General features: G+C 39.2%; 2 protein-coding genes across 4 annotated transcripts in view; both read left to right on the forward strand.

The window, feature by feature from the left end:
• MAP2K1 (mitogen-activated protein kinase kinase 1) overlaps positions 1-27,885 on the forward strand; it is a 105,776-nt gene that overhangs the window by 12,314 nt on the left and 65,577 nt on the right. The window lies entirely within an intron of this gene.
• On the forward strand, positions 25,392-25,910 carry LOC118829087 (ubiquitin-conjugating enzyme E2 C-like). 3 transcript variants are annotated; one of them, XM_036736028.1, is made up of 2 exons: positions 25,392-25,664; positions 25,728-25,910. In XM_036736028.1, exons 1-2 carry the CDS (start codon positions 25,392-25,394, stop codon positions 25,908-25,910), a joined length of 456 nt encoding a protein of 151 aa, XP_036591923.1. The 3 variants fall into 3 exon arrangements, with proteins under 3 accessions (XP_036591923.1, XP_036591924.1, XP_036591922.1); XM_036736029.1 differs by having other exon boundaries at positions 25,392-25,499; positions 25,587-25,910; XM_036736027.1 differs by having other exon boundaries at positions 25,392-25,910.

The following is a 27,885-nucleotide window of genomic DNA, read 5'->3' on the forward strand; positions in this document are numbered from 1 at the left end:
GTTTCTTTCTGACCTTTTGCTAGTAATATAGAGAACAGTTGATTATTTTAGGAACATTGAATCACGCAGATTTAGAGCTGGAAGGGACCTTAAAAAGTCCACCTAATCCAACTACTTCCTTTACAGTTTAGGGTGCTGGGGCTCAGACTGGTGAAGTCACTTGCCTATAGACACACACACACACACACATACACACACGCACAAATAGTAAGTCACAGAGGTAAGTTTGGAACCCAGGTCCTCTGACTTAAAATCCCCTACTCTTTCACTTGTACCACATTTTATGCCCTACTATTTTATTGAAGCTCTTCTCACAGTTTTCCAAGTAAACCACTGTGTTTCATTTTTATCTTGTATATCTCCAGCGCCAAGCATGATGCCTTTTACTTGGCATATAATTAATTGCTTATTGATCAACGAGGGAGCAGCTTGGTATAGTGTATAGATCACTGACTGTGGTGCAGAGGGACAAGGTTCAAACTCCACCTCGTGTGATCACTATTTCTGTAACCTTGGGCAAATCAATTAATCTCCCTAAGCCTCTCAGTTTCCTCATTTGTAAAATGTAGGGCTAGACCTAAATGGATTTTGAGTTCAAATCCCAGTTCCTATATCTCTGGTTCTCTATCAGCGTATTACAGTAAATTTACTACCTCTTTGCCAGTGCTCATTCTCTTAATTTGTTTTAGTTTTAATTATTTAGGTAAGATTTCTAGTACAATTCCAAATAATAATGGTGACAGTGGATGTCCTTACTTTACTCCTTGTATTTTCTGGGAAAGCTTCACATGTTTTTTCAGTATAAGTAGTGGTTTTAGATTTATGAGACTGGAATGAATTATTATGCTAATTGTTTTCCTAATTTTTGAACTATTCTTTCATACCTAGTATAAATCCAGTTTGGTCAAAATGAATTTTAGGGCTGTATTTCTATAATCTTTTTGCCGGTCTTTCATTGAGTATTTTTACATCAGGAAAATTAGTGATATTGGTCCATAGTTCTTTTTCTTTTCGTTATTGCTCCTTATTTGAGAATTATGACATGGCATTTAGATCGAATATTAGACTTGGAATTAAAAAAACCTGAATTGAATCCTAATTCTGACAGCTGTGTGACCTTGGGCAAAGCACTTAATCTTTCTTGAGTCCCAGTTTCCTTATCTGGAAAATGGAGCTGTGACTAACTATATAGTACTTCCTTTACAAGATTGCTCTGGGGTTCGAATGAGATCATGTGTGTAAAGTACATTATAAATTCTAATGCACTATATAAATGTCAGTAGTTATTACTGGCATCCTTTGCTTTTGTGATGCTGCTGTTTCTTGCTTCTCTTACCTGCCCATATGCTTCCTTCAGGAGCACTTGGTGATTCATCATCCTAGTCCCTTCCTCTGAGTGTGGGTATCCCCCTAGGTTTTGCCCTGGGGCCTCTTCTCTCTCCCAGTCTCCTTTGGTGAGCTCATCTGCTCAGATGATTCCCCAATCTATATAATTATCCTTAATCTTTCTTCTGAATGCCAGGTTCAGCTAGCTGCCTGCTGGACTTTTTGAATTGAGTGTCTTCCAGTGGGCTTCTCAGGTTCAGCATATCTAAAAGGGAATATCCCCAAAACCTACCCGTCCTTCAAACTTTCCCATTTCTGTTGAATGTACATTCATCTTCTTGGCGCCCAGATTCACAGTTTGGACATCATCTTTAATGTTTCCCTCCACATTTCCATCTCAATCTTAATTCCTCCACAACATTCCTCCCTTTTTTCCCTACTCAACACCCCAACTTCCTGAATCCAGGCCCTCTACACCTCTCACCTGGACTGTTTCAGTAGCTTCCTAATTTATCTCCCTGCCTCAAGTCTTTCCCTAGTGCAATTCATCTTTCACACCACTGCCAAAGTGATTTTCCTAAAGCAGAGGTGTGAATGTGTCACTCCCCTGCTCAAGAAACACCAGTGGCTCCCCATTAACCACTAGGATAAAAATAAAGATTCTTTTTGACATTTAAAGCTCTTCACAACCTGCTCCAACCTATCTTTTCAACTTTATTTTATTCTATTCTTCCTTCATGAACTTGGTAGTCCAGCAAAATTTGCTTTTTTGTTATTGTGTTGTAAGAAATAAGTAAGGAGATGATCTCAGAAAAATCTGGAAAGACCTATATGAACTAATGCAAAGTAAGATTAGTTACAGGAGAACAATCTACATAGTAACAATATCAAGTCTGGAAGGTTTAGTAACTGATCAACACCTTGACTCACTACAGTGCCAAAGGACTAACAATGAAACATGGTATTCACTTTCGCTTCACAGATGACATTCCATTTCCTATCTGCATACTTTTGCAAAGGATGTTCTTGGAATGCACTTCTTTTTGCCTCTGCCACTTCGACTCCCACATTTTCTGAAGGCTCAGCTTAAGTGCCATCTTCCACACAAGGCCTTTTTTCATGTCGCATTCTCCCTCTCCCCCATTTTATTCGTAGGGCCTGACACTTAGTAGGCACTAAATAAATGTAAATTGATTTTTTTAAAGCACAGACAACTTTTAATTTTTTTTTTGCAGTTTTAAATTCTCTCCCTTCCCTTACCCTTTCTCCCCCTCAATGAGAAGGCAAGAAAAACAAAATCCGTTACTAATATGTATGGTCCTGGAAAACACATGTCTTCATTAACTATTTCTTCTTCCTTTTCCCCCCTAAAAAGAAAAGCAAGAAAAAGAAAGAAAAAAATTGCTTCAACCTTTACTCTGAGTCTGTTAGTTTTCTGTCTGGGTATGGATGGCATATTTCATCATGAGTCCTTTGGATTGTAGTGAGTCATTGTATTGATCAGTTACTAAATATTTCAGAGTTGATTATTTTTTTAAATTCTGCTACTATATAAATTGTTCTCCTGGTTTTGCTAACTTTATATCAGTGTGTATAGGTCTAACTGGGTTTTTCAGAAATCATCCCCTTTCTCATTTCTTATAGTACAATACTATTCCATTCATCCATATACTATAACTTGTTCAGCCATTCACCAATGGATGGACAGCCACTATTTCCAATTCTTTGCTACTACAGAAAGAGCTGCTATGAATACTTTAGTACATGTAAGACCTTTTCCTCTTTCTTCAGTCTTCTTGGGGTGTAGCCCTGTTAGTGTTGTTGCTGGGTCAAAGGCTACAGAGCAGGGGTAGGAAACCTGCGGCCTTGGCCTTGAGGCCACATGTGGCCTTCTAAGTCCTTATGTATGGCCTTTTGACTGAGTCCAAGTTTTACAGAACAAATCCTTTTATTAGGGAGATTTTTTCTGTAAAGTTTAGATTCAGTCAAAGGACTGCATTTGAGGACCTAGAGGGCCCCATTGTAGCCTTGAGGCCGAGGCTACAGGTTCCCCACCCCTGGTATAGAGGATATACACAGTTTAATAGTGTTTTGGGCATAGTTCCAAATTTATTTTCAGAATTGTTGGACTAGCTCCACCATCAGTGCACTAGTGTACCTGTTTTCCCACATCCCCTCCAGCATTTGTCATTTTCATTTTTTTTCTGTATGTATTTTTTATTTAATATTTTAGTTTTCAACATTGATTTCCACAAGATTTTGAGTTACAAATTTTCTCCCCATTTCTACCATCCCCCCCTTTCCAAGATGGCATATATTCTGATTGCCTCGTTCCCCAGTGAGCCCTCCCCTCTTTCACCTCATTCCCCACCTTATCCCCTTTCCCCTTACTTTCTTATAGGGCAGGATAGATTTCTGTTCCCCATTCCCTATATATCTTGTTTTCCAGCTGCATGCAAATTTTTTTAAGCATCTGCTTTTAAAACTTTGAGTTCCAAATTCTCTTCCCTTCCCACCCACCCTCCCTAGGAAGGCAAGCAATTCAACATAGATCATACATGTATCATTATGCAAAACACTCCCACAATGCTCATATTGTAAAAGGCTAACTATATTTCCTTCCATCCTATCTTGTCCCCCTTTATTCAATTTTTTACCTTGACCCTGCCCCTTTTCAAATGTGTTTGCTTTTGATTACCTCCTCCCCCTATCTGCTTTCCCTTCTATCATCCCCCCCTTTTTTTTATCCCCTCCCCCTTACTTTCCTGTGGAATAAGATACCCAATTGAGTGTGTATGTTATTCCCTCCACAAGTTGAATCTGATGAGAGTAAGATTCACTCATTCCCCCTCACCAACAGAACTGCTTTTTCTTGCCACTTTTGTGTGAGATAATTTACCCCATTCTATCTCTCCCTTTCTACCTTTCTCAATATATTCCTTTCTCACCCCTTAAATTTATTTCATTTTTTTAGATATCCTCCCTTTATATTCAACTCATCCTGTGCCCTCTGTCTATATTCCCTTCAACTCCCCTAATACTGAGAAAGGTCTCCTGAATTACACACATCATCTTTCCGCGTAGGAATGTAAACATAACAATTCAACTTTAGTAAGTCCCTTACGAATTCTCTTTCTTGCTTAACTTTTCAAACTTCTCTTGATTCTTGTATTTGAAAGTCACATTTTCTATTCAGCTCTGGTCTTTTCATTGAGAAAGCTTGAAAGTCCTCTATTTTATTGAAAATCCATATTTTGCCTTGGAGCATTATACTCAGTTTTGCTGGGTAGGTGATTCTTGGTTTTAATCCTAGCTCCTTTGACCTCTGGAATATCATATTCCAAGTCCTTCAATCCCTTAATGTAGAAGTTGCTAGATCTTGTGTTATTCTGATTGTGTTTCCACAATATTCAAATTGTTGCTTTCTGGCTGCTTGCAGTATTTTCTCCTTGACCTGGAAACTCTGGAATTTGGCAACAATATTCTGAGGAGTTTTCTTTTTGGGATCTTTTTCAAGAGGCAATAGGTGGATTCTTTCAATTTCTATTTTACCCTCTGGTTCTAGAATATCAGGGAAGTTTTCTTTGATAATTTCTTGAAAGATGATGTCTAGGCTCTTTTTTTCATCATGGCTTTCAGGTAGTCCAGTAATTTTTAAATTATCTCTCCTGGGTCTATTCTCCAGGTCAGTGGTTTTTCCAATGAGATATTTCACATTGTCTTCCATTTTTTCATTCCTTTGGTTCTGTTTTATAATATCTTGGTTTCTCCTAAAGTCACTAGCTTCCACTTGCTCCAATCTAATTTTTAAGGTGATATTTTCTCCAGTGGACCTCCTTTTCCATTTGCCTAATTCTACCTTTCAAAGCATTCTTCTTCTCATTGGCTTTTTGGAGCTCTTTTGCCATTTGGGTTAGTTTATTCTTTAAGGTGTTATTTTCTTCAGTATTTTTTTTGGGTTTCCTTTAGCAAGTCGTTGACTTGTTTTTCATGGTTTTCTTGCATCACTCTCATTTCTCTTCCCAATTTTTCCTCTACTTCTCTAACTTGCTTTTCCAAATCCTTTTTGAGCTCTTCCATGGCCCAAGCCCAATTCATATCTTTCTTGGAGGCTTTTGATGTAGGCTCTTTGACTTTGTTGACTTCTTCTGGCTGTATGATTTGATCTTCTTTGTCACCAAAAAAAGAATCTAGAGTTTGAGTTTGAGTCTGAGTTCATTTTTGCTCTCTGTTCATGTTCCCAGCCAACCACTTGACCCTGGAGCTTTTTGTCAGGATATGACTGCTTGTAGAGTAGAGAGTACTTTGTCCCAGGCTTTAGGGTCCAAGCGCCACTGTTTTCAGAGCTACTTCTACTCCACAGTCACCCCAGGCTCTGTCACAGCAGCACCTCTCCTCCCCCAAGAACTGCCAACCAGGACCACAATTCATATCCGGGCAGGACATAGCAAGAGAATCTGCCTTTGTGCCCACAAAGTGCTCCTTGCATTCCCGCTCTGATCTGTTGCTAGATTCCTCCCACCATGTGAGCCAGCGACTCGGGAAGCTGCTGATGCTGGCACTCTAGAGGCAGCCTCAGGAGCTTTCCTGCTGCTGGTACTGCCACTGCTACGTGACCTCCTCCACCCCCAGAGCTGGCAGCCTGACCACTCTGAACTCGATCCTGCAGTTTCTCCCCAACCTGCTCTTTGGCGTTTGTGGGTTGAGAAGTCTGGTAACTGCCACAGCTTACTGTTTCACGGCCTCAAGGCCTCTTCTGGCTGGCTGACTCTGGGTCTAGTCTGTCCCGGGGCGGCCCAGGGGCTGCCCTCTGCTCTCAGCACCATGCGATAGGCCCTTCCCGGTGACCATCCGGGCTCTCCTGGGTTGGAGATGTTTCCCTCTGCTATTTCATGGGTTCCACAGCTCTAGAATTTGTTCAGAGCCATTTTTTACAGGTGTTTGGAGGGATTTGGGGGGGAGCTTAAGCAAGTCCCTGCTTTCCTGCTGCCATATTGGCTCCGCCCCCCGTCATTTTCATTTTTTTTTCGTCTTAGCCAATCTGATAGATATCATATGGGGACCTCAGAGTTGTTTTAATTTGCATTTCTCTATTAGCAATTTAGAGCATTTTTTCACATGGCTGTTGATAGCTTTGATTTCTTTCTCTGAAAACTGCCTATTTATATCTTTTGACCATTTGTCAATTGGAGAATGGCTTTTATTCTTGTAACTTTGACTCTGTTCTCTATATAGTTTAGAGAAGTGAGATTCATATTGATTGTTGATTCAGTAAATTGTTCATGGATTCTGAGTATGTAAATATTACAGCTGGGATTTAACTCAGATTATTTGACTCCAAAGCCATTGTTCTTTCCACTAAGCTTAGCTCCCACTCCCTTTTTATAGCATTGCTCCCTGACACATAATGAGCACTCCAAATCAGACCATTATCCTTAGGATTTCAGTGCTTACCTCATTTACTCCTGCCTCCATGTCCTTGCTTATTGTGTTATAATGGCCTGAAATGCTTGATTCCCCTTAGTCATAGCCTACCCATTATTGTTTCGTGGGCCTATTTCTTGTCTTCCTAATTTAATCTTAGACAAGGTCCATGTCTTGTACTTCTTTGGTGCTCCACTGACATGTACACAGCTCAGTATTAAGTGCTAATTGATTAAGGTAGAAAATGACTTTATTTAGTCAGAGGTGCTGCACAAAGATGAAAACCAAAACAAAAATATCAAGAAGGCCATTGAGAGACATTATGTAGTACTGGGAAGAATTTTCAATTTAGGATGAGAAAACCAGAATGTGAATCCTAACTCTACTGTTTGCCCACCTGTATGACAACTTTGGATGAGGCACCCAACCTTCTTTGATCTGTTTTCTCATCTGTGAAAAGAGGGTGTTAGACTACACGATCTAATAGATCCTCTCCAACTCTCAATCCTAAGAAATTTCCTAGCCTTTCTTCTGTATTTTGTCCATGTGGGGTACAAAGAGCACTCTCTTCAGGGTTTTAGTCTCTGGCTCAGCTGCTTACTGTAATGAGTGATTTTGGGCACATCCCTTAACTTGAGTAACAACTTCTTCATCTATTAAAATTTTCCTATAATTTCTACTCTGCCTGCTTTACAAGGTTGTTATGACAGCAGAGGAGATAGTGTATAGGAAATAGTTTTGTAAACTCTAAACCAGAATTCTTTGGCAGGATGTTGGTGTGAAGCGGGGAAGCTTTGTGACAAGGTGAAAACCTAGGATTGGGAAAATTACTAATAGCCCAAGGAGAAGTTAAGGCAAGCCTAGGAAGAAAACTTAGGAGCCTTGATTTCTAAATCTGTTCTTTCCCCAAAGTTGCAAATGTAGTCTGTTGTATAAGAGTATTGGCCTTAGAGTCATTGGGGAATCCTGAATTTGAATCTTGGTTCTAGTACTTTCTAAAGTTGTAACTGTGAGCAAGTCTCTTAACTTATCTGAGCCTCAGTTTCCTCATCTTTAAGATTGGATGACACACTACCTCCCTGGTAGGACTGTTATGAAGGAAAGTCTTAAGTCTTAGAGTGACACATAAATGTAATGTCATTGTGGTTTTATCATGCCACTTGATATCATCTTTGATTTTTACCTCACAGTCTGAGCTTTTATTTGGCTGCCAGAGAGCCTAGGAGAGCCATTTGGAGGTTCTCACAAAGTTGTTTGCTCAATTGATCGTTAAAAAACGAAATGGGAGTTTTGTTTGAATATAACAGGTGTTCTCTAAATTGTGGTCTGCTTCCAGCTATTAAACATGCTGGTTCTTATTCTTATTTCCTTGTGTTGCCCCAGTGGGCGCCCTTGAATGTAGATTCAGTTCTAGAACCTCTAGTTAGGGAAGAATTGAGTAAAAGTTAAAAGAAAGTTTGGGAAAGCCAGAATGACCCCTTTTAAAAGGTATTGTCCCTCATTTTAACATTTGGTCCTCCTAGAACTTTCTAGAACTGCAGCTTGTCCCTTCAAGCCCTTAGAGGCAAAAGAAGTTAATGGTCAGTGTTCTTCCACTGCCTCCCTTATGTGGACCTTTGTCCCTGCCCCAAAAGTGCTCTATTCAATTGGGGGCATTCATTTTAAACATTTGCTAAAAGGGGGGAAGGCAGGGCAATTGGGGTTAAGTGACTTGCTCAAGGTCACACAGTTAGTGTGTCAAGTGTCTGAGACTGGATTTGAACTCAGGTCCTCCTGACCTCCCGGTGCTGTACTCACTGTGCCACCTAGCTGCCCCTAATCATTATATTTTTAAAGAAACATCTCAGACCCCAAAATCTTTCTAAGAAGAAAATTGAAAGTCTTTTTTTCTCATTCTATAGTCATAGAAAAAGGTTTAGGGGAAAGGAAAATCTTGCACCACAAATAGGGTTCAAGTTTAGTAAGTGGGAGCATTTCTTTTCCTTTGTCAGTTTAGAAAATGACAGAAACAGAAACTGGGATGCTCAAAATAATTTAAAGCAAGGGACTCTAAATTGGAAGGATTCTGGAGTTATCTATTTTAGGCTTAGCTGTTGGTGAGAACAGTTCAAAACCTTTAATAAAAGTTTAAGCTCTTTAATAGCAGACCGATAAATTGGTTAAAGTGAATGGTTGCAATAGGCTTGAAATTTTTTGTCCATTTGTTGTTTATTCCATGTTAAACCCCCACCAGGGGAATTTTAAGGGAACAAGTCAGCTAATTTGTAGCCTGGGTAATTGCTATTTAGCAAGCTATATTTAAGAAGTAATCTAAAATCTCACTTCCTAAGAAAAACTTAGTTAAAATTGTTTGCATTCTTTTCTTATTGTCCTGCTGGTAACAGATTAAACAATCTTTCACATGTGTTCTCAGCAGGTATGGAATTAAGACTTTGAAGTAATTCCAGGTTAACTGTAAATATCTTGTAGCTTTATGGTTCAGTAGTCAAACCTATCCAAATTTTAACCTTCTGTTCAACTTTTCTTTCATTACTTGGAGACTGAGAGGAGTATTTTAGTGGGAGAATGGAAGTGATCTTGGTTATTTCCAACCGGGAATGTTCCTAACATTACAAATTCTTTTTTAACAAGGACAATTCACATTCCTAGAGACATCCTTCTGTATCAGTTAAATTTGATCAGTAGAACTATGACTAAATTCTATTTATAAAAGGAAAGGCTTTTGGAACATAAAATGTTGATTTAGGCAGAAATTGCAACACTTTCATTATTTTACTGAAGCATTGTTTCTCAAACTCTTGTTCTTTTCTTTGCTTATTCTGGGAATCTAACTGATCTCAACTGTCCTGTTGCAGTTATTTCTACCATAGATCCACCATAGATAAGGACCTGGAAACATTTTATTTGAAAATATTTAAAGCCAGTGAGCAATAAGTGACTGCCAAAATATGTGAAGACTTAAAATTACAAACTATACGGATAGTCAGTAAATAGTCAGTAAACTTTTAAGTGCCTACCATGTGTCAGGCACTGTGCTAAGCCCTGGGGATACAAAAAGAGGCAAAAGACAGAACCTGCTCTCTAGGAGCTCACAATCTAATGGGGAGACAACAAGCAAGCAAATATGTATAAATAAGCTATGTACAAGATAATTAGGAAATAATTAACAGAAGGAGGACGCTAGGATTAAGAAGGGTTTGGGAGAGGCTTCCTCTACAAGGTGCGATTTTAATTGAGACTTTGAAGGAAACTGGGGAAGCCAATAAGGAGAGATGGGGAAGGGAGAACATTCCAAGTATGGGGGACAACTGGAGAGAATGCCTGGAGCCAAGAGATGGAATGGGTGTGGTCAGGGGAGGTACATGATAGAAAAGATGTATTGGAAACCAACAGCAGATGATTAGAGGTGAATCCAGCTTCTGCTTGATGTCAAAGTTATTTCTTCTGCCCCTAAATATGTCATATGGTGCTCCTTTGGTTGTGTTTGGTGCAGTGAAGTACACCAGAGTCATAGGCTGCCTAGGTAGGTTACTTGGATTTTGACTCAAGCTGGGGACCCTGGGGTGGTGGTAGAAAGAGGACTGGATTGGAAGCCTCACCCAGGAGTAAGTGCTAGTGTTGCTACCTGCCAGCTGGGTGATGGGCAAATTATTTAACCTCCCAGAGGTTCAGGGCTTTTTCTATCTGTAAAGACAGGTGCTAGGAAGGTTGGACCAGGTGATTGTCACTCTTCCAACTTTGATGATTTGTGATCCTGTGCACAATTGCTAAGAAACTCATTTCCTTAAGGAAGATACGGATTTCTACTCTGGTGTACTTTTAATGTGGCGTAATGAACTTTATTCCGCTTTTAATTTGTCCCTATTTTCTGAGTGTGTTCTTATACCAACCTAGTGCAAGACTAAAAAGAAAGCTGAAGTCAGAGGACCTAGGTTCAAATCCTATAGGTGCTTAGTACCTATGTGACTTTGGAAAACTCTTTTAACCTCCCTAGACCTCAGATTTCTCATCTCTAAAATGAAAGTATTGGACTAGATGACCTCTGTGGACCTTTCTTGCTCTAGTTCCTGTGATCTCATGTTTAAAGAGATGGAAATTCTTTTGTCCAAGGGGGTCACAGGATTAGTTTCCCACAAAAGTATATAAAGGATGCTTATAAAAAAGGAATTTATTGTATTTTCTAGCACTCTGATTTCCTTCAGCTTCTCATCCATTTGAATTTTTAGCTCTTAACCACGTATCTTCTGCATAAATCCAAATATGGAGAAGTTCAGATGAGGAGATTGGATTGCTTATTTTACAAGATTGCTATGGGGATCAAATGAGAAATAGTTTTGTATTTGGTAAATAAAGTAATATATGTAACACTTTCATTGTTTTACTGAAGCATTGTTTCTCAAACTTTTGTTCTTTTCTTTGCTTATTCTGGGAATCTAACTGATCTCAACTGTGTCCTGTTGCAGTTATTTCAACCAAAGATAAGGATAACATATGTAGATACAAGGCAGTTCAGATGAGAGGGTTGCCTGCTTTACCAGGTTATAAGGTTTAAATGAGGTAATGTAAGTGAAATAGCTTCATGAACTGTGAAATAAATAAGTAAGAAGTTGTTCAGATGAGAGGATTGGCTTAGATGAGTGAGGGTTCTTTTAACTTGTAAGAGTCTGACTGTTGTAGAAGTGCTGGGGATGCAAGTAAGTGCATATTACATGTAGTTGATGGGAAGTTGATTCATGTCATGGCATTTGAATTTTGATTATCAAAGAGGGCTTAGTAAGCATTTAGTGTGTACCAAGCACTGGTTACAAAGACAAAAAAGATAACTGATTTTCTCCCAAGTGTTGTTCAAATTGGGTTTTTAGAAATCTGTAACATAATTTATCATTGAAGAGGAAGAGGTTTTTCCTGGATCTCACATGTGTAGCAGTTATGATCTATAAGCTGGGTGGTGGAAGTAAAGCAAATATAACATGTTACAAGAAAGTATATTCATTCTAAACTTTCTTCTGGACTATATTTTTTATATCTGGCCTTCATGTTTTTTACTGACTTGCTCCTGGGAATTAAGCAAAGTCTATTGTGTAGATGGTTGCTTTCAAGTGATCAGGAATAAATGTGTATTCTGGAATAAATGGAACTAGAGATAGGATGTCCAAAAACAAAACTGTAAAACTGTGTATGGTTTTTTTTTTTTGGATGATGTGGAAGAAAAAGAGAAGGAATTCTATTTGTAGGAAATATAAATATGATCCTATAGTGTAACTGAGAAAGAGAATTTAAGGAGCTTTCTCTCTGAAATTAGAGAGCTAAAGTGTCCAATTTCTTCCTAAGGAAACATTAAATGCACTATGGGAAGGTATCATAGCAAATTTCTGTCTTCTTTAGCAGACCTTTGTGCTTGAAGGTAGGCCCAAGGGAATGATTTTAAGGATGGGAAATATTCTCTTAGAGCAATAACATCTGGCTTTTCATGTTAACTAACTAAAACCTGTGAAGAAATATGATGGATGCTGAGGAAGCAATTATCAGGGTTCCGGCTACCCTTCTGAATTGTATTGTCGGATGGAATCTTGTTCCTGGAAAGTTAGGAAGAGGAAAAACATTAAGCCATGGCAAATTTGAGGCCAAACAGTCCCTTCAGAGGAAATGTGGCAGCACTTGTGATGTGTGAGGGGTTAAAAGTGAAGAATCAGTTTTCAGATCAGATGTATAAGTACTATGTAGTATTGGAAGGGAGGTTGTAAGCTACGAAACTTTTGCACAGAGAAGTGTCTGTAATCTGAGAACAAGTCTGCTCCAGTTCTGAGAGGCCCAATGAGTTCTGAGTTTGGCTAAATGAATGATAAACAGTTTGGTCACAAATCTTGAATACTGTCTACAGAGTTAGAGAGTTATACTCTGCCACTGTCAAGGGAACATCCACACTGATGGCAACTACAGATCCTTGAAGTCTGTTGGATTTAATGGACCAGATCTTGAGTTTGTGAGTAAACTGTTCTGGAAGGGGCTTATTCAGTTTGCTGCTGAAAGAGTTCCTGCAAGGTTTCAAAGTTTGTTTAAATTCAGAGAATATCCTCTTATCCAAAGGGTTCAGGAATGCAGTGACTTAGTATCAGGTGAGGAAGGAAACTTCTCATCTCCCAGATAACTGCCAGTGACTAGATTCTTCAGCTGTTCTTTGTCCCATTAGACTTAGAATAGAGATGATGCCGGACATGCTTGCGTTTTTTTCAGGACATTCAGGAAGCAAAGGAATTATTTTCAGCCAAGCAGGAGGCTCCAAAAGTGCCTGGGAAACAACTGCCATCTAGTAGACCCCAATATAGACTCTCTTTAGTTCCTCTGTAACAGCCATCTGCCTTTCTTGCACCCCTCAGATAGGGGAAGTTTCTTCTTCATGAAGTGCTAAAGATGTAATTTTTTTTTCTGAGCATGTTTGTGGCAACAGCAGGGTTAGTGACTTTAGGTTATAAATATTCTTAATCCACATTTAAAGCACTCTGTTGGGAATTGGGCTCTGGGTGGGTGGAGCTTAGTCTGCCTCTATCTTTCAGTGTCTCAAAGGGAGAGAGGACTCATGTCATTGAAAAGACAGTGAGTGGAAGAGGTTCCAGGGTTTGTGCTCTGGAAAGCTAGTGCTGGGCAACGTTTCTCACCATCAGCTAAGATATCATATTTCTCTTATATCAAATATCAAGGTAATTCATAATAATTTTTACCTTATTTGCAAATAAGGTAAAATTTTGATACTTTTCGAAGAGTTTCCACGTAGCTGTTTTTATTTGATCTTTACTGAAAATCCACAAAATAGATAAGACATGTGGTATAGGAACTGGGTGGTACAGTGGCTAGAGTGTTGGACAGAGAGACAGAAAAACCTGAGTTTAAAGCCTGCCATAGACATTTACTAGCTGCATGACCTGGGGGAATCATTTAATCTCTCAGTCTCAGTTTCCTCTGTATAAGATGAGAATAATCATAGCACCTACCTTATAGAATTGTTGTGAGGATCAAATGAGATAACACATGTAATGCTCTCTGCAAATCTTACAACTATCAGCAGTGGGTTTTTGTGTCATAGACTCCTTTGGCTATCTAGTGATGCCCCAGGACCCTTTCTCAGATTCCTAATAGTGTCCACTTTACAGGGTTGTTGTGGAGATCAAAGGATAACAGGTATAAAATGATTTGCAGACCTCCAGGTTTTATGTAAAAGCTAACTATCACCATTATCATCCATGGTAAGACAATGGAACGGCTAGAGAAGTGACTTGCCCACTGTTGGTGGCAGAGCCAGAACAGAGTCCATCTCGTGAGTCCAGGGCAGTGTTCTTTGTGCTGCCTCATATTGCCCCAGGGACGCTGGCCTTTCCACTTGGTGCTAGGGTGGGCACAAGTCTTGACGAAAGTTTCTTCTTTCTTTGTGGACCCCACAACCCCTATGATAGAATTCTTCACACACAGGAAGCATTAAATAAGATTGATGAATGATAGGTCATTTTTGATGAGTGATAAATGATGGCCTTCCTATTAGACATGTAAGATGAGAGGCTGCTTTTATAGAGTACCTAGGGGCTTGTTAAACCCCCATCATGGGAGCTGCGTGCACAGTCCCTGGTGGCAGATGGGCCACAGGCATTTTTTAAAGTACCTATATTGTGTACGGCTGAACTAGTTAGTGGCAGCTATACAGTGGATAGAGTGCTGGGCCTGAAGTCAGGAAAATTTGAATTCAAATCTGGCCTTGGATACTTACTGGCTATGTGACCTTGGGCAAGTCATGTAGTTTGGCACAGTGTCTTGTAAAATGAGGATAATAATAGCACCTATCTTGCAGACTTCTTGTGAGGATCAAATAAGATAATATTTGTAAGGCACCTGACAAGTGCTTGGCACATAGTAGGCAAATGATTATTTCCTTTTTTCTTCCCTCCCCCCAGCAATTTTAGCTCTTTATCCTTTCAGAAAATTGAAAGCTGGGAAAAGAAAGATTTGCACATTAGTAAGGTTTCTTAGTTTGGACAATTTAGCACTTTCTAAATATAGCACCCTTGGCTGAACCCATTTAGGAACAGATTTAATTTCTCGGCTGACAAAGATCCTGGGTGTGAGATTGCTTTGAATTTTCTTCTCCATCCGTGGCAAGAGGAATTCAGGCAGATGAGGTAAATTCAAGATCAAACCTAACTTGGAAGTTACTGATCCTGGATATGCTCTGCCCCTGCTGCTTCTTCCTCTCTTCCCAGCCAGGTTCTAGTGTTGACTCTTTCTTTTGCTGGTTGTATGACTTGGGGCAGGTCATCTAATCTCTGAGACCCTCAAGTTTCCTCATCTATGAGATGAGAAGGTTGTCTTCAGGGATTCTTTCCAGCTCTGATTTATGATCCTATGATGTTTAAGTGACTTACCCAAGATAGTAAGTAGAAGAGATAAAATTCATACATAGGTCCTTTGATTCCAAAACTAGTCCTCTTTCTATTGTATTGTCCAGTGAGGGGGCTGGATTAGATGCTTTCTGAGGGCCCTTCTGACAGTAATATTCTGTGAATCTGAGAATCCCTGAGCTTTTTCCACATCTTTATTTCTTCTACTTTCACCCCTTTGTTCTTCCCTGGTCAATCCTTTTTAGTAATTTGCTTCCATATTCAAAGCTGTGGATATTTTTTTTTTTGGATTGTGGATATTTTTAAAAATAAAATTTTACTGATATATTTTTTAACAACCAAAATTTATCCCAGTATCCCTTTTTTTTTACAAAAGGTATTTTAAAGTACTTTTTATTGAAGATGAAGAATAAATAATTGCACCTGTTTTAAAGGTCCCCCATTCCAAGAATGAACCAATTTCTCCCTCTACCCCCACATCTTTACAAATGTTTTATATATACATAGTTCTTCATAGGGACTTTTGAATTTTGGGATACACTTGTAATCTAGGATCATTCCTTTTTTTTTTTTTGAGGTGGGGAAGGCAGGGCAACTGGGGTGTAGTGACTTGCCCAAGGCCACACAGCTAGTAAGTGTATCAAGTGTCTGAGGTTGGATTTGAACTCAGGTCCTCCTGACTCCAGGGCTGGTGCTCTACTCACTGAGCCACCTAGGTGCCCATAGGATAATTCTTAATATCTGTTTCCTTAGACTACAGGTTCCATCTGATAAGATTTAGTTTTTAGATTACAAGAAGAGACACTTGCGAGAATTGTAGGAATATTGTGGGAAAGAAAAGGCTGGTTAAATGATTAAATTTAAAACAATATTTTTCACTTTCCTCCAAACTAAATATGGAATAGAGATGGGCATATCAGTCTGGTTTTCTGTGAGTAAAGCCTGAAGAATTGAGTATGGTTGATAACCGTGTAAGCTGCCAGGAATTCACACTGGTGTGGGTGTGCCAAGGTCCTTTGAAATGGAACATCAGTTCACTCCAGGAATTATACCAGAAGGCCTCTGTGCCTGACCTGTTTATCCCCAAAGAAATACATATTCAAAATACTCTACACAAATGTGTCTGTTATCTTATCAATGTGGATGCTCCTTCCAGTGATGATCACAAGCCATTCATGCTTATCTGTCTTGAGACACTTATCCCTCTCTTCTCATAAGCTTGTGCTGGGCTTTCCTCCTCTTGATCTCACCAGGCTACCAGTGTAGCACACAGATTGTCCTGTATTTCTGTCCTTTCCATGTAACCAGACTGTCTTCATTTTTGCTCACACACTGCTTTGATAACTTCACTTACTCTGCTTCTCCTTCACAGTTCTTGTGTAACATGCTGCAGCCTGCTTACACTTGGCATCATGCATCTCTCCTTTGCTTCAATTTCAATGAGCCTCGATTTTGGCTTTGTGAAAACTGGTGTTCTATGACTCAGCTATGCAATGACAGTGGAAGAAAATTGGTATTAAGAATTACACTCGCTTTGCTCCCGGGAGAAGCTTGGGGTCAATAAAAGAACTTTGCAGTTTCCCAAAGGCAATCAATCCAATCTACTTTCTTCCTCCTATTTAATTCTGGGCCCAACTCACCCATTCATGTGTCTCTTTAAAATAGGGCTTCTTAATCAGGGAGCCATGAACTTGTTTTAAAAATATTTTGATGACTGTATTTTGGTATAATTGGTTTTCTTTGCAATCCTTTGTACTTTATGCATTTAAAAACATTATTTTGAGAAGGGGTCCATAAGCCTAACCAGACAAGCAGAGAAGCTTAAAGGCAATGGGAACAGTTGTATTGCCAGCAAAAGCCTTCTCATATCTTCATGAAGGTTGCTTTCTATGTGTTTATTCCCTTAAATTTTATATAGATAGAAAAATAGGTATTTGACCAGATTTATTGTTATCTATGTTGCCTTTTTCCTTGCTAATAATGAAGTTTGAAATTTTTTTTCTGCCTCTTTGTTTTTTTCACTTCTTCACATACCTTAAAAACTGATCCCTCAGATACCTTCCAGATTATGTTACCTCCTTCATGAATCACCTTTGTGTATGCTTGGTATCATTCAGCTGCTTTCCCCATCTTTGTTCACTTCAGTGCCGTCTCTTTTGTAAGCAGCAGAGGCTGTATATACTGTCTAGTGTTTTCTCAATCTTTCCTTCAGAAAATCTTGAGGCTGTCAACATGAAATCACAACTCCATGAAACTTCATGTGAAAACTAGATATATTACAAGAGAAAGAAACATGTATGTGGAGCCCAAAGCCTGAGCAGAGTTCAGTCCTTACTGACGTTTGCATATTATGACAGCGGGACAGGGAGGAGATAGCAGAATCTCCACCAAAAGGGGCGTGGCATTACAGACTGGTGCTGTAAAGGTGGGAAAAGGACAAAACCCCACCCAAAGGAAGGAGCAAGGTGATCACAAAAGCCATATTCTTTTCCCTTGGGAACTGTTAATCTATGGGGCCCAGCTGAACAAGCCTAGTGCAGACTGTCTGGCACCTCTCTTGACTCCCAGTGACATCCAGGGAGTCCAGTTGCGGGGGCAAACAACAAATTATGTGAGCAGGGGTCAGGGGTGTGGTGGGGTGTTTTGACACATTCAGGGCCTCCTGCGTGCTCTGGGTCCAGTGTTTCTGGAAACTGTGGCAACTCAAAAAGACAAGTTCAGGGGACCCTTTAACAAGGCTTCTGTATCATCTGTTATCAACAACATCATCTGTGTCTGGTGGACATCACCATTTACAAGGAATCCCTCTTTGACTTGTACTTTGCACTGGTCTTCGGTGTTTCTTACTCCCTGACCCTGAACCACATTTTTCCAACATTTTTTTTTGCCATCCAAGCATAGTCCCATGTTTTCTTTAAAAACACAAAATGTGATTTAACTCAGAATCTTGTGGAGCTTTTCAGTGGTTTTATGTTTGGCCTTGTGCTGTCCAAATATCTATTGATTACTGGAAGACACAGACAGATAATACAATTGTCAGATCTGCAGATGGCATGAATTCTCTATCTTGTCGTTCTCTGCAACATACATCAGTTCAGTTATTTTTATAGTTGGCTTTTTGCAAATGCTTATCACAAACATTGCTATATAAAATGACCCAGTGTCCCAGGAAATAATGTTTCTTGTTGCCTTTGGAAGCACAGTAAAACCAACTTGCTGCCTCTGTTATGCTCCTTATTTAGGAGAACTTGTATACTATCTTGGTTAGTTTGTTATGTTTGATTCCTTCTACAAAGCCATTTTCCATTTAATTACAGTTTCTTTGTTTTGCTTTTACTGGTTAATGCAGAATGTCAGGATTGGAGCCTTTATTCATTCATTGGTCTTTGGACAAAGGTCTTACTTACCTTTACAGAATCCCCGCAATGTTTGGGGTGGTTTAAAAACTGTGTTTCTTAACACTCACTGACGCTGTTTTCTCTGATTTTGCCACCGTAACTGGAGAAAGAGTGGGGGCCATGTAAGACTGAGGGCCATTTCCCATTTTTCTTCTGCTTAATGAATTCTTATGGCCTAAGAATTCTTCATCAAGTGGCCTTAAAGTTAACCAGCATCAGGAAAGTGATTGCTTAGAGCTTTATTTTTAGTGCTGGATTTTGTTTTTAAAAGATGGGAACTGTGAGGAGAACATTCTATTTCTCAAACATCTTGTTCCTTGAGGGAAAATAGGTTGTTTTGAGTTACAGAGTAGTACCATCCTTATTTTGTGGAAGATCATCTACTCCTGCTTGTACTCCAGTTTTGGGATGTAAGTTTAGTCTATGATTCCTAAATCATCAAACTTTCCCCAACTTTAAAATCTTTCCATCCTTTGAAGGCAAGGCGCTTGTAGCATCTTTTGTAACTTTTTTTTTTCCTTTGTGTCTGTATATTGTTTTTATGACCCACTTGGTATTTAACATGGGCTACCTTTTATTATCTTTTTATGTATGGATCTTGTTACCTTAGTTAGATCATAAGACTCTTGGGGATAAGTCTACTTTTTCATATTCCCTATGGCACCTAGCAGAGTGGGGATTTTTTTTTGAGAGGGAGGAGAGGAATAGACACTTGATAAATACCTGGAAATAGCCCTGGGCAATAATATTCCATTAACATGCATACAAGAAAAAGAGAACTGCACAAGAAGTGACAAAAGAATAATTTTATTACTATCTTAAATTTAGCTCATATTTCTTAAATTGTACATAAGTTCGTAGTTTCTTAAAGAGTCCTCTTTCCTATTCTTTATATGTTTAGATATTGTTGATTAAGTTCACAATAAAAGAAAATTTAAAAATTAGAAAATAAATTTCTGTTATGAAAAAAGAGACAGCTTTGAAGAGGGACACTTCGTGGAGAGGGGTTGGAATAAGATCTGGCTTTGAGTCCCAGCTCTGCTTATAACTACTAATTGTGTTTCCTTAGACAGGTCATTTAAACTTCAGTGCCCAGGGCAATTTTCCAGCACCATAAGTTGCAGAAAATGTACAGGTCTGAAATGGTTGAGGAATCTACTCAAAGGAAGCTCCCTACATTCATGAAATGACAGGTTAGGGAGAAACAAAAATTCCCTAACATACCTAGCTCATATTAAATATTTGTTGAAAGAATGATTGTAGAAAGGAAAGAATCTGAGCTTGTGGAGCAGAGGCTCTGTCCATTTAAAGATTTGGTGTTGCCAAATTTAATAGATTAATAATGTAATATGCTTGTCATAGGAAGTTGACGGTGGACCAGAGAAAGACTTGCTGAACTAGTGGAAAGAGCACTCAAAAGTAGAATAAGTGACTTGGATTTCAATTTTGATTGTGATTACTACCAATTAACTGTGACCTTGGGTGAATTCCTCAACCCTTTGTTCTAACTTCCCCTGGTTGGGGGTAATAGACCCTAGAGCCTTCCTTGCTTGCTTCACTGGAATGTTGAGGATTATGAGAAACCCTCTGACCTCTTTAGGAGGAAGTGACTATAAATTCCAAAGGGGAGGAAGTATGGGAGGAGTGGGGGGTAAGCCAAGTGTTGAAAATAGAAAGTGATTTATAGGCCTCATTTCTTTCCATGGTATAGCATAGTAAGAATAAATTCTGTCTCCTTGAAGAGAAAAGAAGAAAATTCTATAACTAAAGGAAGCAGGAACCCATAGAGTGGAGGATCCTGAAATCATTTCACCTGTGATTTGTGTTTTGCTGGCCAAGGGAAGAGTAAAATTTGACGAAGCTTTGATCTTCTGTGAATCAGAGGGATGGGGAAGTCACTTTTTCCCCTACAGCAGAAGTGTCAAAAGGGCAGCAGTAGATTAAAATGTAGTTGGGAAATATTTAACAAAATAAGCATAAGATAAAACATAGATAATATTAAGTTTTGTAAGTCAATATGGATCCTATGGTGATCTTTGTATATGGTTTAGTGACTGCTCCCCTTCTCCCTTCCAATTTGAATTTGACACCTCTACCCTATAGGATCTTTCTGACTTTGGAAGGAAGCAGAGGGTTTGGGGAAAGGTAGTTGAAAGAAGTGTTCCTTTTTTTAGACCACAGTGTGTTAATGCTTTTATGGGGAACTTTAAATGGGTTCCATTGCTTACAGAGTAACACCTAAACTTTTATCACATAAGTATATGCCAAGCCTGGTATACATAGTCCTTCATAGTCTCATTCCAAACTACCTTTTCAAACTTAATCTCTCACTGCATGCTTATCCACTGGGGTGTTCTGTTTGTCTGTATCTTGTCTCCTGAGGATTGGTCATTTACTGTCCTCTGAACACGGCTTGTGCTTTTTCTAGCTCACTGATTTTGGTTATAACATTCTTCCTGTTCAGAACAGCTTCCCTCTTCTCTCTCCATCTAGATCTCGTCCATCCTTAAAGTCCAGCCTACATTTTACGTAATTTCTGAAGCCTTCCTGGATAACTCCAGCCTCCAGTGATCACTGTCTCATTGTCTGTACTGTTCACTTTGCATTTGTCCTATATTACATTGTATTGTTATAAAACCATAGTCTATCAGTGCTCCAGAGGCCTTAGAGCTCATCTAGTCCAGCCTCCCCATTCTACAGAAGAGAAGTAAAAACTCTGGAGTCCTGAAGTGACATGTTCATGGTTGCATAGAGCAGAGAGGCAGACTTAGAGCTCATGTCTCTGGATTGCTCGAGTCCAGAATTTTTTGCTCTATATCACAATAGCACTTCTTTTATCTTTTGTGGATGGGCATTTTATCTCCAGATTGGCTGGAAACATGTTGAGGACAAGGATCTTATGTCTTCCAGTTTTTTTATATTCTTCATAGCACCACATTTCCTGTGGTCAGTTTTATTTGTTTTGTCTAATTCAATACACTTACCTATTGTAGGTATTCAGATATTTGTTGAGGACGTGAAGGAGTTAATGGTCTTCCTAAAGCACCCTTACTTGCTCCTAGGAAGTAGCTTGTAAGACAGGATGTGGCCAACCATTGAGTAAGTGAGAACTGTTCCCCTCTGGAAGAAAAGGAAGTAGGTGGGGAGAAGTGAAGATTATGGTCTGCCCAAAAATCTTTTCATCAGCTGCTTCAAGACTTTCCATATTTTTCTAGTAAGTCTGGCATATTATGGTTATCTTGACCTGAAGTGATCAAAGTAAAAAAAAAAAGTGTGTGTGTGTGTGTGTGTGTGTGTGAATTCTGCATATATTTCCCCATTGATAAGGAAAATCTGGAATGAAGTTTTGAGTTTATATGCTTTAATCTTCATCATTAACTTATCATACTGCTTTCAATTTCTTAATATTCATTTATTGGTTATCCCTTCCATTTCTCCTCCCCTATACTTGAACAATTTTTTAAAAATCCTTATGCAAAGCATAGCAAGCACAATCCCACATTGGCCATATCCAAAAATGTATGTCTCATCCTCCATTTTAAGTTCATTACTACTGAGGCAGGAAGCGGATAACATTCTTTACCTTTAGTTCTTTGGCATGGTAATTTATCATTGTATTGATTAGTGTTCTAAAGTCTAGAGTTTCAGAGTTGTTTTTTTTTAATAAGTTCATTGTAATTGCACAAATTTTTTCCTACTTGCTAGAGGCAGCTGGGTGGCACAGTACAGAGTGGTAGACTTAGAGCCAGGAGGATCTGAGTTAAAATCCTTCCCCAGACTCTTACTAGCTGTGTGACCCTGGGCAAGTCATTTAACTTCTTTTAGCCTCAGTTTCCTTCTTTGTAAAATGGGGATAAAAATAGCACCTGCCTCACAGGGTTATTGTGAGACTTAAATGAGGTAATATATGTAAAGTACTTTATAAACTTTACATCACTGTATAAATGCTATCTATCACCATCAGTGTTATTAGTGCTGCTTAATTCACTCTGTATCATTTCATAGAGCTCTTACCAGTTTCCTTTGAAACTGCCCATTTTGCCATTTTCTAGGCAATAAAATCCTATTAATTCATATTATCCCTATGTAACCCTAAATATTTTTGTTCATATAGATCCTTTTCCTCTTTCTTTGATCTCTTTGTAATAGGCCTAGTATTGCTGGGCCCAAAGAGTCCATGCACAGTTTAGTAACTTTTGAGGCATAGTTCTAAATAACTTTCCAGAATAGTTGGACCAATTTGTAGCCAATTTGCCAACAGTTCATTAGTGTGTCTATTTCCCTACAGCCCCTTCAGTGTTTGTCATTTTCCTTTTTTTGTCACCTTTGCCCATCTGGTGAGTGTGAGGTAGCATCTCAAGTTGCTTTAAAAATTTGTATTTCTCTAATTATTAGTAATTTGGAGCATTTTTCCTTATGGTTGTTGGTAGCTCGCATTTCTTCCTTTGAAACTGCCTGTTCATATCCTTTGACTATTTATCTTTTGAGGAATGGTCTTATAAATGTTAACCAATTCCTTACATATCTTGCATATGAGGCCTTTATCAGAAAAAGTTGATGTAAAGATTTTTTTTCTAGTCATCTGTTTACCATCTAATTTTAATTGCATTAGTTTTGTTTGTGTAAAAAAGTTAAAATGTTTTATATATGTATATATTTATATACACATACATGCATACATACATGTATATCTCAAAATTATTCATTTTTTCTTCTGTGATTCTATCCCTTATTTGGGCATGAACTCTTCCTTTAACTGTAGATCTGAAAGGTAATTTCTCCTTTGCTTTTCTAATTTGCTTATAATTTCTAAACTGCATACCCGTTTGATGTTTGCCTTGGTATAAGGGGAATGTACTGATTTGTACTGATTTTCTGCCAGCTTTCAGGCAGTTTTTTGTCAAATAGTGAGTTCTTATTGCAGGAAGAACTGAGGTCTTTATCTGTATGAAACACTTCGTTTTGTTTTCATTTGCTTCTGTATGCTGTGGTCCTGATCAGTTCCATTGATCAACCTGTATTTCTCTACCGTTACTAAAGAGTTTTGCTGATTTTATTGCTTTGTAGTAGAGTTTAAGATCTGATAATGCTAGATCTGCTTCTTTCTCACCTTCCATTATGGTTACATTCTTTTAAAGCTCTTTGTTATCCATATTCTTATTAGATCTTCACAACAACCTGCAGGCAAATGTTTGTCCTCCTTTAGAAGATGAGGAAACTGAGTGCCAGTGACTTGCTCATGGTGACTCAGCAAGTTAGTGGCAAGTAGGTACTAGACTAGAAGACAGCTATTCTCACTTTTAGAACAGTGTTTCAGTTCCTCAGGGTAAGCATTATGTATTTTATCCTTATATCCTAAATTTAATGGCCAACGTGCAGCTTTAGAAAAAAAAGGCTCTCAGGGACGTGTATTATTTGTGTGCAGTGAATTGACAAGACATAAAACATAATTTGGTGAGCTTCTTACTGGAAAAAACTTACCTGTATGTGCATATGTAGAATTAATATATTGATAACATGAAGCTAATTACTGTTTGAAAATCAGTGTTGCCAAATGAGTAAGATAGCCCAGCCTGTTAATAAAGACTTGAAACATTGTGGATCTGATTGTTCTGACAATAAATTGGAAAAAAGAAAGATTAGAATCTGGAAGACTATTAAAAGACAAATGGAGATGTGTCATGGAAGGTAGTATTGACAAGTTACAGTAACTGATTGGATATGAGAGATGAACACGAATGAGTCCCAGGTTGTGAATTTGAATGACTGATGATATCTTTGACAGAAGTAGGAGAGTTTAGAAGAGAGGCAAGTGAGGATTAGGAGTGAAGATTATGAGTTCATAATTATGAGATTATGAAGGACAAATTGAGTTCAAGAAGCTGAGGAGAAGTACAGGTTGAGATGTCTAGGAGACAGTTGTCATAGGACTGAAAACCAGAAAAGTAGAGTTGAACATGTAGATTTCTGAGTCATCTAAGTAAATGTGATTATTGAATCAATAAGAGCCAATAAGACCATCTTTCAGCCCTGCCATCCCTATTAGGAAACCTTATGAATGAAAAAGCATTTATTAACCACTTACTATGGTGCCTGTTGTTGCCATTAGGTTCTTTTCAGTCATATCCAACTCTTCATGTCCCCATTTGGGGTTTTCTTGGCAGAGATACTGGATTGATTTGCCACTTCCTTCCCCAGCTCATTTTATGGGTAAGGAAACTGAGGCAAACAGGGTGAAGTGACCTGCCCGGGGTCACACAGCTAGGAAGTGTCTGAAGCCATATTCGAACTCAGGACGATGAGTCTTTCTGACTCCAGGCTTGGCACTGTATCCACCGAGCCACCTATTTACCAGCATATTAAACCCTGGGGATACAAATAAAAAAAGCAAGACTATCCTACTCTCAAGGATAGGGGCAAAACTACCCTTGTTGGGCCATGGTGGGTCTTGTGGCTGTTTTGGTTTGGGAATTTACTATGATTTTGAATAGATTTGTAGGTTAATTGACACACCTCTTCCAGGAATGGTAGACTTGATTTGATTACTGTTCCCACAGCATATGGTGTAAGGGTGAAGTGTATAAAAGGTGTGAGGGCCAGAGTATATGAGCAGGAGTTGTGCTGTGGGGTTGGGGTGAGGTGGGAGGGGTGGGGAGGGTGGTCTGGAGTCATTTTAGATATGATGAACTCTCAACTATCTGGAGTGAGGAGGGAAGCTGAAGAATCAGGTGAGAGGCAGAGAGTATGGCAGGAAGATAGCCTGAATATACTTATTCTAGCCTCATCCAATTGGGCTTAGAATAGCTATACTTTGGCAGTTGCCACCCGGGAGTTTCTCTTCTTTTATCTCCGGTTCCCCATGGCCTCGAAGAATCGGGACCTGGCTGCTGCTAGCGCTGCTGCTGGGGCGGGCGCGGCCCGCGGGTCTGTGGGCAAGAGGTTACAGCAGGAATTGATGACCCTAATGATGTCTGGAGACAAAGGAATTTCTGCCTTCCCAGAGTCAGACGATCTCTTCAAGTGGGTTGGGACCATCCATGGGGCAGCTGGGACAGTATATGAAGACTTAAGGTACAAGCTCTCCCTGGAGTTCCCCAGTGGCTATCCATATAATGCTCCCACTGTGAAATTTGTCACACCTTGTTACCATCCTAATGTGGACACCCAAGGCAATATCTGTTTGGACATCCTCAAGGACAAGTGGTCAGCTCTGTATGATGTCAGGACCATCTTGCTGTCTATCCAGAGCTTGCTGGGAGAACCCAACATTGACAGCCCATTGAACACACATGCTGCTGAACTTTGGACAAACCCTACAGCCTTTAAAAAGTACCTGCTGGAAACCTACATGAAGCAGGTGACTAGCCAAGAGCCCTGACCCTGGATGCCCAGCCTACCTTCCCTCATCTTGTGTCTATGTGTATGTGTGTGTGTGTCTTTTTCCCTTCTTCATAACCTGTCTTCTTCCTCTTCTCCCTTCTGTACAGGACTCTGTATCATAGACTGTTTTTCTTTTCTTTTTTTTTTCTTAAGCTCCAGTCTAGCCCTCAACATTAATGTATAAATAAATAAAGTTTTGTTGTTTTTTTTTTTAAAAAAAAAAAAGAATAGCTATACTCTGTTTGAATCATCAGTCTTTTCAGGAGTTTGGGACCCAAGTTACAGACACCAAATTGCTATATAAATGTGAGCTTTTGAATTGTGTTGCCTGAGGAGACTTCTAAGAATCCTTTGGATAGCAAGGAGGTCAAATCAGTCATTACTTAAAAGAAATTAATTCAGGCTCTTCATTGGAGGTCAAATACTGAAGCTGAAGCTTAAATACTTTGGCTATATACATAATGAGAAGGCTGGATTCATTGGAAAAGACCCTGATGTTGGGAAAGATTGAAGGCAAAAGGAAAAGGGGATGGTCGAGGATGAGATGGACAGATAGTGCCATGAAATGAATGAACATGAACTTGGAAATGGGGTCATACAGAGTTGGACACAACTGAACAACAAAATTATTATCATTGATGATAGTTCTGCAAGAAGTTGCTCTCATTTAACTGTCTCACTTGAAAGGAACTATTTCCTTCCAACCAACACTGTGCTAGGGTAAAATATTTATATAAAGCACAGTTCCTGCCTTCATGGAGCTTATAACTCTAGTAGAATTGATAAATTCCTAATCTTAAAGGTATTAGCTGGTAAGACGATGTATTAACCCTCTCAAAGAATAAATAGAGGTGTTAGAGTTGGCCTGGTTTGTTTCTTCTACACTTGACAAGGACATATCACTTATTCCTTCTCTACAAGCGTAGGGAATCCTTCAGGTATTCAATCCTTTACCCTCGATTCCTGGTTTTTTCATTTCTCTTTCCCAATAAACATTATGATGATCCTTTCCCTTCTCCTCATTTCAAGGAGTACAGCATTTGAGATTATAGGAGTGGGTGGCTATGATTAAGTCGAATCATTCAGAAGATTCCAATCTTATTTAGTGAGGCCGATTCTTTGTAAATACATGTAGCAAAAGAATTCTGCATGGTTTGAGGGTACTTTTTTAAATCTAAGAAATAGCTTTTCCATAGCATTCTGGACTGGAAGGGAACATGAACCATAATCCTCATCATCTGATCAGAAACTGAGGCCCAGTGAGAAGTGACTTGATCAAAGTCATATAGATAGTCAGCAGACATTTTTATATTAAGAATTTACTAAGTAACTATTCCTAAATGCTGGGAATACAAATGAAAGCAGAAAGAAAGTCTTTGCCCTCAAGGAACTTACCTTGAATGGAGGTTGTTGTTTGTCTTTCGTTCTTGAAGAGGACCATTACATCAGAGAGGTGATGCCATGATATACAAGTGAATTGGATTTAAGTGAGGAAGGGCTATGCAAAGTCACTAACCTCACTTTCTTCTCCTGCACCATCTGTGTCTAGTGGTAAGGTATAGATTAGGATGACTAGAGATGGCTCCGGACGCAGTGGGAGACCTTGGCCTTGAGGAAGACTACACAGAAAGGAAGGTGGAGTGGGGTGGGGAGGAGTCAGACACATCGAACTGTGGGAGACAAAACACTTGGTGCAGCCTGGAGAAGAGGGAAGTCCTGGCTGGCTTAGGTGGCTTCTTTAAATGAAGGTTCTGAGAGGAGCCGTCTACTCGGAGGCAGAGACAGCTGGGGCAGAGGATGCAGATAGTGAATAAAAGAACAGAACCTAGGTTTAACTTTAAATCTTATCTCTTAGGGTTGATCTCTGTGTCAGTTACCTTGATACCTGAGGCTAATTTTTCATTCCGTTTTAGTAACTGTTCTTATTCAAAGTAAAATAAGAGCCTGAGTAAACCATCTGACCTGACTTTCTT

The sequence above is a fragment of the Trichosurus vulpecula genome, chromosome 8, assembly GCF_011100635.1.
Source record: "Trichosurus vulpecula isolate mTriVul1 chromosome 8, mTriVul1.pri, whole genome shotgun sequence".
In the NCBI taxonomy this organism is placed as follows: domain Eukaryota; kingdom Metazoa; phylum Chordata; class Mammalia; order Diprotodontia; family Phalangeridae; genus Trichosurus; species Trichosurus vulpecula.